Source organism: Lonchura striata, chromosome 35 (assembly GCF_050655825.1).
Source record: "Lonchura striata isolate lonStrDom1 chromosome 35, ASM5065582v1, whole genome shotgun sequence".
Taxonomy (NCBI): domain Eukaryota; kingdom Metazoa; phylum Chordata; class Aves; order Passeriformes; family Estrildidae; genus Lonchura; species Lonchura striata.
The window spans coordinates 4,587,108-4,598,559 of NC_140737.1; the positions used below are offsets into that span (position 1 = coordinate 4,587,108).

At 49.5% G+C, this 11,452-nt stretch overlaps 1 protein-coding gene across 1 annotated transcript in view; it reads left to right on the plus strand.

The window, feature by feature from the left end:
- The window catches only part of LOC146764291 (uncharacterized), a 140,480-nt gene that overhangs the window by 94,686 nt on the left and 34,342 nt on the right, over positions 1–11,452 (plus strand). The window contains 1 exon segment of the mRNA XM_085564994.1: positions 11,089–11,432. Within this exon segment, the coding sequence (XP_085421120.1) occupies positions 11,089–11,432 (344 nt within the window).

Below are 11,452 nucleotides of genomic sequence, written 5' to 3' on the forward strand. Positions count from 1 at the left end.
TTCCTGTACCTCCCCTTCTTCAATTCCTGGGGTACTTACCTTCATTAGAGGCGCGCTTTTGTCCTCTTTGTCTGCTAAATTGTTCCCTTGGGTCCTGAACTGCATTCCTGTCTGGTGCCCTTTCACGTGGACTATGGCAATTGCCTCTGGCCCCCTTATAACCTTTAAGATTTGCCTGATTATTTCTTCATGCACTAGCCTCTTTCCCTGAGTATTGAGTAACCCTCGTTCTTCCCAAATCTTTCCAAATATGTGTACCACCCCAAATGCATAATTTGAATCTGTAAAAATTGTTCCTTTTTTCCCTTCTAATTTCCACAGGGCCCTCAATACTGCGTACAACTCACAAGCTTGTGCTGACCATCCGGGATTCAGGGGTCCTGATTCCACTACCACCCCGGTTTTGCCATCAGGAAATATCCTGATTTCCTTTTCCCATCTATGACCCTTGCAGAGCCACCCACAAACCATTTTTCACCTTCTTCTAAATCTGGCATTATTTTGATCTGCAGCTCCACCACTTCTGCGCAGTCATGGGAAGGCACTCCTGCGGCTTCCCCAGCCAGGAATCGCGCGTGATTTTGCACCGAGGTAGTTCACAATTCCAAATCCCGGGAGTGGATTAATACAGCCTCATATTGTAGGAGCCTGGCGTCAGTTGGCCACTTGTCAGCCTTTTGCTGCAGAATGCCCCGACGGTCACCTGCAACCAGGGACCTCAGATAACGGGAAGCTGGACAGGGCAGAACATACATCCAACCAATATGATTAATGCAACGTTCTCCATTTATTCGAGAGAAGATGGCAGTTTTTATACACTTCTATACAGTTTATAGTTTACAAAGCACTCTCATTGGCAAGCTAACATTGTTTACCTTTGTCTTAAAGTGGCCTAAACCTTACACTATAAACCTATACTACTTTACACCCAGACAGCCCAGTGCTTCGCATCACACCTTAATACAATTTCTGTCTGCGCCACAAGCTCTTAATTTCTAACTGCGTCGGAGGCTGGAAGGCCTCACAAGCCCCAAATCTGTGGCCTAGACTGAGGGGAAGCTCAATTCTCACTTCAGACATAAATCATGCCCTCTCTCTCAGAAATTCTGTAACAGTCACCTTCTTAGCCTCCTCCACCAATACTGTCACTGCTACAATTGCTTGTAAGATCCCTGCTTACAGGATCTAAAAGCTTTGATACATACCCCACCAGCTTCTTGGCCCCTGCCCAATCCTGCATTAAAACCCCATGGGCAGTGTGATTACTGATGTCCAGGAACAGCTGAAAAGGTTTCTTTACATCAGGGAGGCTCAACTCTGGAGCTGCCACGAGGGTTTCTTTTAATTTCTTGGAACCCTCCTCATCCTGCTCTGTCTACTTTAGCTTGTCCGTGATAAGCTTTTCATGAAGAAACTTTTCCTTCTCACTATATCCCTCGATCCATTGCCTGCAGTATCCTGGAAGCCCCAGCAGCTGCCTGACCTCCTTTTTTGTTCATGGAGGGGGTAAAGTAATGATACCTGTTATCCTGTCCGGATCCAACTTCTTACCTTTTGTTAACCAATGCCCTAGGTACTTGACCTCAGGCTCTGTGAACTGTAATTTCAATTTGAGACCTTCAACCCTTTTTCCCCAAAGAAGTTTAATAGTGCTATGGTCCCACACATCCTCCTCCCTAAGTCCGGCTGCCAATAGGTCATCTACGTATTGTAGTAATTTGGTCCCTTTAACGGGCACAAACTCACTTAAGAGTTTTTCAAGGGCTTGTCCAAATAGGTTTGGTGAGTACAGAGAATAGATTTACCACCCTCAAATCTTGCACCAGCCTGTAATTACCATCTGCCTTCTGTACTGCCAAGGTAGGAGTGTAATGTCTTGACATGCACAGTTCCAATGTGCCTTTCTTTCTTAGATCTTCTATTACAGCCTTCAGTCCATTCCTGCCTTTCATGGGAATGCAGTACTGTTTAATCCTGATTGGATCCTCCGGTCTCTGGATCTCAGTGTGAATTGGCTCCATGTTTAACCTCCCCGCCTCTTCCTGAGTGGAGTGTTTAACCTCCCCGCCTCTTCCCAAATCACACTTTGGGATTTATCTCATTTTTGTCCTCAGCGGTTATTTTGTATAAACTTACTGTGAGCTGGGAGTCCTGTGCTATCAGGCTTATCCCCAGAGCTACCATTAGATCCCCCCCCAGTAAATTATAATCTGCTTCTTCTACCAGTACTATGTTCCCCAGATAAAACTTATTTTCTATTTCCACATTTGTTAAAACCGGAACCTTAAAGGGTTCCCCTTTAGCCCCAATGACCACCATTGAATCCTTGCTTTTAGTACATCCAGGTGGCAGTCGCTGAACTGTAGTTCTTTCTGCGCCTGAATTGACCAAAACCACCAATTCTTGTTTTTGGGGTCTAATTTTTAATTTTATCAAGGGCTCTCCAGGTGTTCTGGACCCCAAATTATAAAGCCCCTGACACCTCTAATCCTCCTGGAAGATCTGTTCATCCTTCATTCTCTTCTTACAGTCTCTTTTAAAGTGCCCTTTCTGTTTACAGTAAAAGCACTCAGGGCTGCTTACCTGTTTGTTTATGCCTTTCTTCTGAGAGGGGTTAGGTTTTCCCTGGGGCTGTTGTGTTTGTGCCAGCTTTCCGGGATTTTGTATCTGCTCCTGTTTTTGCACTTCCCTTATTGCGCCACCAGTATCCTTGCCTGTGCTTTTTATTTTTCATCATTCCTTCTTATGTAAACCTTCTGTGTCTCCCTTAACAATTCTTGGAGGCTTTTCTCTTGACAAGTTTCTCTTTTTTCTAGCTTTTTCCATATGTCCTCCCATGATTTAGCAACAAATTGTGTTTTAAACAGAATAGCCCCAACAGGTGAATTAGGGTTGGTATCCAAATACATTTGGAGGCTCTTTCTCAGCCTCTCCAGCCATTTGGTGGGTATTTCATCCCTCCCCTGGCATTCCCCCAATGCTTTACTAATGTTCTGTCCCTTTGGTACCATCCCCCAAATTCCCTGTATTACCATGTTCCTTAGCCCTATCATTTTAGACTGATCCTTCTCTGCCTGGGTGTTCTATGATGGCCTCTGTTCAGGCTTTCTCTCGTGCCACTCCCTCCCTGGGGATTCCTGTGTTCTCAATCATTTATTGCAGCCTGCCGTATCATGTCCCATTCCTCAGCGTTGAATAACGACCTTAGAATGGCGCAGATGTCATCATATGAATAGATGATGTTCCCCAAAAATTCATCCAGCCTCTCTGCCACCCCTAGAGGATTATCCATTAATTTCCGCATTTCCTTGCTGAAAGCTCTTACATCTCCCATATTGATCGGCACATTTACGTACCCAATGACTCCGGGAGCGGTTGGTACTTCCCTTAGAGGGTAAAGACTGGGTCTGTCCCCTTCCTCCTCACTGTCGTCATGGTTTTCTCTCCGTGTCTTGCACCGTGTTCTGCTAGCTGGAGGATAAGCAGTTTTCCCAGGGGGAGGTGTGTGCCCGGGATCGTCTGCCTGTTGTGGTGCAGGTGGGGCTGGGAGGGACCTGATGGGTCCGGCAGCAGCGGAGCCGAGGGCTGTGTGTTACACGGCGGTGCCTGTGCCTGTGCAGGCTGAGGCGGGTGCCCCGCTGGTGCAGGCACAGGGGCCTGAGCCTGGGGAGGAGAATTCAGGTACAGGGGTGGAAGATTGTCCAAGGGCTCTGTCTTGGTTTGAAAAGGCAGGAGTCTGTGAAGGAAGGCAAAAGCCTCTTGTGAAATGGAAAAGGTAAACTCCCTCTCTCCGAATTACCACAATTTCAAAGAAAGCTCTTAGGTAAAGATATGGGAATGGGAAAAACAGTTCCTTATTAGGAGAAAAACTAAATAAAAATAATAATAATAAAAATGTAATTAGTACAAACAAAACTAGTGATAGAATCAGAAACCTAACACCCTGAGGAGTTAGGGTGTTGGCAGTAGTCCAGTTAAATGGTGGCTGTTTTTCCTGGAGTGGCAGATGAAATGCTGCTGGATTGGCGATCTCTAGAAGGGTGGAGTTTTCTTTGAAGGTCTGGTAGTAGTTGGGCTTGGTCTTCCTCTGGGAATCCAGCAGAGAAAAGAGCTGCTTTTCTGGGAATCTAGCTAATAGCTGCTCAGTGTCCCAAAAAGTGCAGATTTTATGCAGGTAGGGGTGCTTGGCTCCTCCCTCTGGGTGGAGCATCTCACAATGGGATGATGTAACTTTACCGGTCATGCAGTGAGTCAATTCAATGGTCCATGAACTGAAGATATCTCCCCAGAGGGAGACATTGTTCTTGGAAGAGATAAGAAAACTGCCCAACCTCCAACAGATGGCAGATAGAATACATGCTTATCTTACAAGCCAGGACAATTATTACGGAAAGTTATTCTCATAGTGTAATCTTGTCTCTGAAACTGCAGGGAAAAAAAAATATCCAACAATATCTTTAGTGCTAGAGAGTCAAGGCATTCCTTGGTTCTGGCAAAGATGTGCAACAGAAATCATTTCATTCACACATAGGCCGGCTGTGTGGAGAAAATTATCCCATGACATGTGAGTTTTACTAGATTTTCCTAAATTTATACAGTCTGAACTAATCTAATTCCATTGGTTTAATGTTCATTGCTTCCAAGTTGTGTAGTTTTTAGTATTTGGTTTCCTACTGGACCCAGATTTCTTTGCCTCTGATGTTAATTAGGTTCGAACTCCTGAATTTCCTTCTCAGCCTTTTGCAGACCAGGTGCCTCTAACTCTGCCGGGGGCAGTGTCTGGGGTAGGTGTTGGTTGCTGTTTGCTGCTGGGCACTGATGTTTTGTGGGTATCTTTTGGGGTATTCCCAGTGGGTTGAGATGTTAAACTCATCTCCACAGAGTGGTGTAACAGCCCTTAACAAAACCTTTAAAATTTCTTTCCCCAAGGCAAAGGCAAACCAAGCCTGAGTAGAGAAATAATTTTTTTTTTTTAATGAAACTTGCTACATTTTCCACCAACCCAGCTAATGCAGTGTGAGTGTAAGTGAGTGGAATTGTCCCGGTGTCTCCCCAGCAGCTGTGGCAGTGCAGGCCCAGAGAGCACTGAAGCTGCAGCAGTGGCAGCAAGGGCTGGCCCCGGTGGCTGGAGCTGCCCAGGGAGGGTGGCCAGGCCGAGGATTTCAGCAGAGGAGGTGTGGGCAGGCCCAGGGCCTTGCCCCGCTGTGGAGCCCTGGCTGCTGCTGCGCTGCCTTCAGTGCAGGCTCAGGGGGGCCTCCCATCCTCCTGCTGCAGGCGGGAAGTGCAAATCTCCGGGGCTGCAGAGACCTGGAGCCCAGGCTGAGGGGTCCCCCCGTGTTCAGCTGTGCTGGCGGCTGTTTCTGGCCTCGGGGCCCCTTGGCATGGGCCACGCCACTTGGCCACCAGTGGTGCTGCTTTGCACTCCTTAGGCAGAGCCCATGTCCTGCTTGGATGTTGGTGTTATAAATGAAAATTTGTCCATCCAAATAAAAATGAAAAATGAAAATTTTATTTAGGATCAAATTCTCTCTGAGCCAGCCACAAGGAGAAGGACAGTGCTGAGCCTGGGGTCGGCACTGGGTGTGTGACAGGAAGGACGCCATTTGGCAGAGGTTCCCCTACCTTAGGCACACACACACCCTCCTGGACCCTGCAGTTCTTACAGGAAATTTTCTGCCCAAGGCTGGGATTTCAGCCATCTGCCTTTTCTTTCTATTCAAAGTCCCACATATTCATAAAGTTCTTTTCTCTGAGTCAAGGTTGAACAATCCAAGTCCAGGTGTGGATGATCCTCGATCCTCTGATGGAGTTATGGAGCCGTGGCTTTCAGATGTATCAGCCTGGAGGAGTTCAGCAATCCCAATCTAGGGTTGTTACCAGGATGATCAGTGCCCAGGCATTCCAGTATCGCCCTTCTGAGCAGCCCATCTCCCCATCTTCAGGCGAGCCACATGTGTTAAATTGTAAATGAGGCTTTGTCCAAGAAAGCCGGTATTGGTGTAACCAATATGGGGGGGGGGGGCAGTTCTCAGTGCTGGCGTGTGTGCTTTGCAATAACAAAATATTATACGTGTCAAATCATATTTCCCTTAACCAAATACAACAATATTACATTGGTGCAAATTATAACAAGCATACATATCATTGGGAGCAGCAAAGTGCCAAGGCAGGCTCTGTGCCAGCCCAGCTTCCTGGGGGAGAGATTGCACCAGAGACAGGATTCTGGCCACAGACTGCTTTAAATGTACATCCCTTATCTCCACCCTGCACTAGGTGGAGAATTCCCAGGGTAAGGAATTCCCAAGATCAATTCCATGGGAGATTGAATTGAATATCTGGCCTGGGTCTGGCTCTTCTTCTTGCCCAAGACAATGGCAAAAGCTGTACCCATGGCATCCTGGTTTTTATCCCCAGCTTCCAAAGGTGTTTCCTTAGTTCCCTATTCATTCTTTCTACCCAGCCTGAGCTGTGGGGGTGCCAGGGGTTCTGGAGGTCCCATTGTATTCCTAAAGCTGAAATAACCCCCTGAAGGATTTTTCCTGTAAAATGAGTTCTACTGTCTGATTCTATTGCTTCCACAATCCCTTTTATTGGAATTATTTCTTTTAGAAATACCTTAATAAGTGATCCAGTGGTTGCTGAAGAAGTCAGAATTGATTTTGCCCCCTTTTAGCTGACATGGTGTTACCAGAAGCTATTGAAGCCTTCCTGCTCAGGGCATTTCAGTGCCAGGCTCTTACAAGCACACACAGCTCTGTGGGTTTGTCCTGCGCTTTGTCTAATTCCCCTTCCTTCCTGTGAAAAACACCATTCACTTTTGTTAAAATTTTAGAACTTTATTAGTAAGAAAATAGTCATAAAAATTAGGACAATAAGAGACAATAAATGTAAACAATTATGGAGTCTGGTTGCCTGGCACTCCACCAAATAGCACACCTTGCTTATAAAGGACTACCCCTTAAAAGCAATGGCCTATTGCATATTCATATATCTCATACATGATTCAAACATTCCTTTCAAACCAGGTTGTTTCTGCTTAATTTTAGATTCCCCCCCATGTTGTAAATCAGCCTTCTTGGTTCCTGGAAGTCTGAGCTTTTCTGGAAAGGAGGCAATGATTCTTTTCTGGGGTTCCAATTGTCTGTTGCTGTGATCTCTATCCAGCCTCAATAATGCAAAGAATTTCTTGATTATCTTTTCCATTCCTTGAGCTAGTTACAAAAAGTATCTTATGTCACATAGTTTCTATTTTAATCTCATGCTACAGGCTAAAAACTGTATGTAGCACACTACTTAAAAGAGATTAATACAGCACTACTTAAAAGAGATTACTAGAGCATTACTTTCCAACATAACACCTATAGTATTCATTTTAATATTTGCAATGAGCCAATCATATAATATGCATTTTTCATTCTTCCCTCCTTTGGAATAGGGTGTTGCTTCTAGACAACACTTGTGCTGGTTGCTTCAAAGTACTTTGAAGAGGCCCCATATCTAATTTTCCCCATTTATCTGAGGCTGCGCACACTTCTGGGTTCACTTCAGCATAGGCCTTGCCAGACATATGACACAAAGGTAAAACAGAACTAGCCTCTGTGTCAGCTTTTATAATGTTAATTTGCATTCCCAGTTTAGCGATCAAATCCCTTCCCTGTAAATTATAGTCACAATTAGGAGCAAGTAAAAATTCTTGCATTTCAAACCCTTTCCCACATATGCTATAAGTGGTTGAATAAAGCCACTCCTCTTTCCTACTTCTCCCCTGAATACTCAAAGACATTTTTAGCAGTTCTCCTGCTTAGGTGTAAGATTCCGAGTGGATGGAGAGGCCCCTGTGTCCATCAGGAGAGGCCTCTTCTGGATGCAGACCCAGCCTGAATGTTCTGCAGGGCTCCAGTGTGGTGGGTCCCCGGTGGGATGGGAGCTCAGAGAGCCCTGACAATCCATGTCCATGCAGGGGTGGACTTGCTCCTGCTGAGGGTGCTGCTGTCTGTGCTTGCAGTGTCCTTGTGGGCTGCAGCTGGAGCCCTGACTCCTTCCCAGGGGCTGTTTGGGTGGGCTCTGCCCTGGCCAGGAGGGCAATGCCTCTGCCAGGTGCTTGTGGCCGACCCCGTCATGCCCTGGGTGCTGGGGCCCCCTTGGGCCCTGGGGTTGATCCCTCAGGGGCTGTGGGAACTCTGCCATGGCCTTTGCCTTCAGCTTGGCCTTTTGCTCATCCCTTCTTGCCTTCAGCTGCTGTGCCTTTGTGCCCAAGTGCTGCAGGGCTTCTTGTGCCACTCCTGCAGCCCCAGTCACTGCCTGTGGGTGCTCATCCTCTGAGAGCTGCTGAGCTTTCTGCAAAACCTTTCCTTTCTGCAGGGACCCAAAGCAAATCCTGAACAGCAAATCCTGATCCTTCCATGTGCACTCTGCATTTCCCAGCTGTTCCTTTGTTTTCCCCGTTGTGCTCAGGGTCCCTGCCCAGCCCGTGTGGCAGAGCCGGTGCCTGTCCTGCCGCAGTGTCCAAAGGCGGCCCCCCCGGCGGGCAGGGCCGGCAGCTCCCCGGGGCCGGGCAGCGGCCGGGGCGTCCCGCAGCCTCCTGGGGGCCGGGGGCCACTGCCGGCCCTGCCCGGGGCTGGTGGGGTCAGGCAGCGCCCGGCGCTGAGCCCCGGCTGCCCCACAGCCCCGGCCCGGCCCCGCAGCTCCCCACAGGCCCCAGCCCGTGCTCCCGGTGCCGCACCTCTGCGCCCGGTGCTGCCGCTGCCAGCGCAGAGAAACCCCTGGCATCCTGACCTCCTGCTTTTACTCTCCTGCGAATTGAAAGTATCAGCTGGCAAATTCTGAGGAAAAAACAAAAAACGGTGCTCGAAAACAAGCCAATCCTGAGTATTTTTCTGTTCCTCCTCTTTGCCATCATCCTTTTTCTTACCACACAGATTCCTCCTGCTGCTTCTTGCCTGAACCATATTGCTGCACACTCCCCTTTACCCGATCCCTTCCCAGCACATGAACACCATACATCACCTGTTGTCCAAATCTCTTCTCCACTTCCCTCATTGCCCTACTGGGTGTCCATGTCCTTAATTACCTCTGGGGGAATTTGCAAACTACCTCAACATTCTCCCAAGGGACCCTTCAGAGACATTTTGGGATCATCATCCCTTTGGCCAGGACCCCTCCCCGGCTTTCCCTTTTCTCCCCTCCATGGGTGCCCTGCCATGTTCACTCCCCGAGGATCCCAGGGCACTCACTGATGAGATTTTCAGTGCTCTCTCCCTGCTGACTCTTCACAGACCCCCCTGATGTGTCACTCGTCTGTCTCCTGGTCACTCCCAGGTCCCCAATCAATCCCCGGTGCCGCCGCCAGCCAAGGGAGCCGATCACCCAAAGTGGGTGAGGCACCTTCAGCTGCACTCCCTGCCCTCCACCCTGGAGGATGGAAGGAATTCGGGATGAGCCCCAGGGTGTGTGGAAAAATTGACATCAGCAGAGGATTCTGTCCACAGAGCAGACAGAGGAATCCTGTAAAAGTAATTTCTTTCCTAATAAAAGGGAGAGGCCATTGGACATTCCCCATGGGATCTCTCCAATTGTTGGAGGACACAGTCTCCTTTTCATCCTAATTTTCCCAGCTGCATCTCCCTTTCCCTTTCTGTGTTGGCTGAAATACTTGAGAGCTACAGACTTGTCAATCCACCTACTGCTTACCCCTTTCATATGCACCCCACTTTTGTATAGCAGATGATATTCATGGCTCTGTTAAGGCTTTGTTGTTCTTCTCCAAGTTAATGAATTTAGCAAGACCTTGGCTGAGCAGCAGTCTGTGGCATCAAATAACATTTTCGGAAACCAATGGATTCTCCTGTCACACCCTTATGTACAATCCTCTAGTCCTATGTCCGAGCAGATTCAGAGCATCTGTTTGTAAAGACACTTTCCTGTGGTTCCTTTCATGGGTCCCCCGTTTGTGGGACATCCCCCCTGGAGCAGGGTGTCCCCTCTGTGCTGCAGCCCCAGGGCTCGGGCCGAGCTCAGCCAATCAGAGCCCGCGGCGCTGATGACTCACCAGTTGCCAGGCAGACTCGCAGCTCCCCGCGTTCCCCACCTGGACCCACCTGCGCCCCCCCTCGGCCCCATGGCCCCGCGAGGGGAATTTGGGGAGGTGGGAGTGGGGCAGCGCCAAGGCCGGGCCCCCCCGCGCTGTCCTGGCGGGAGCGGCTGCAGTGGGGACCGAGTGCGGGCGGGAGCGGCCGAGAGCCCAGCGCTGCCCCAGCCCGACCTGCCCCAGCTCCATCCCTGCCCCTGCGCTGGGATGCTGTGGGTGTGGGGGCAAGAGGGAGCCGGCAGTGGGTGCTGGGCCTGGGGGCAGGAGGAGAAGGGAAGGAGAAGGAGGCTTGAGAAACAGAATGGTCAAAAGATGCAGGTGGCAGGAGAGGGTGGGATTGTGCAGGAGAAGGAGGAATAGCAGGAGCAAGAGGAGTGTGTGGAAGAGCAGAGACACAGGAGGAGGAGGAGGAGCAGAAAGAGGAAGCAGCAGAAGGTTCCACCCCTCCCTGTGTCTGCAGCCTCCCCCCAGCCCAGGAATGCTGCTCCCTCCACATGCAGCAGGTGACTGTGGAAGTGGATCCACGATTTTCATGGGGTGAATCTTGGTGTTTCTGAGCTTGCTTGGGATAAATGTTTGTGCTTTGGTTTTATGTGGCAGCTGAATATTTATATCCTGGAGGAGTATTTTCCTGAGTTGTGATGTTTAGGGAGTTTTTGATTTGTGTCTTGGAAGTTTGCGGTATTTTTGGGCTGAATCTTGGTGTTTTGGAGGTTCTTACAGACACAAGATTCCCAATGATTTCCTGAGATGAACTTGGGCAAGGTGGAACCTCCAGTCCAAGGAGCTCTCCTCTTGTTTTTTCCCCAAACCAGGATTTGTCATACCCAGGGTGTGGCTGAATGGAGGAGGAGGAAAAGCCCCGGAGATGCTGCAGGAGGAGGAGCTGCAAACCCAGCCCAGGGAGCTGCGGGGAGGAAAGAGCCTCCCTGAGCCAGGAAGGCGGGCGGAGATCCAGGCGGAGCTCGGAGCTGGTGGAGAAGCCTCATGGCAGGGAGAAGCCCCACAAGTGCTTGGAATGTGGGAAGGGTTTCAGCTGGAGATCCAACCTGATCGTGCACCAGAGGATCCACACTGGGGAGAGGCCCTACGAGTGTGGGGAGTGTGGGAAGAGGTTTCAGACCAGATCCCATCTCCTTGTACATGAGCGGATTCACACAGAGGAGAGGCCCTTCCACTGCTCCGACTGCGGGAAGGGTTTCAAGCAAAACTCCAACCTCACCGTGCACCAGCGCATCCACACCGGGGAGAGGCCCTACGAGTGTGGGAAGTGTGGGAAGGGCTTCTCACAGAGCTCAACCTTGACCCAGCACCAACGGAGGCACCACTAAGGGAAGCCCTGTGAGTGCCCCACGTGAGGGAAGA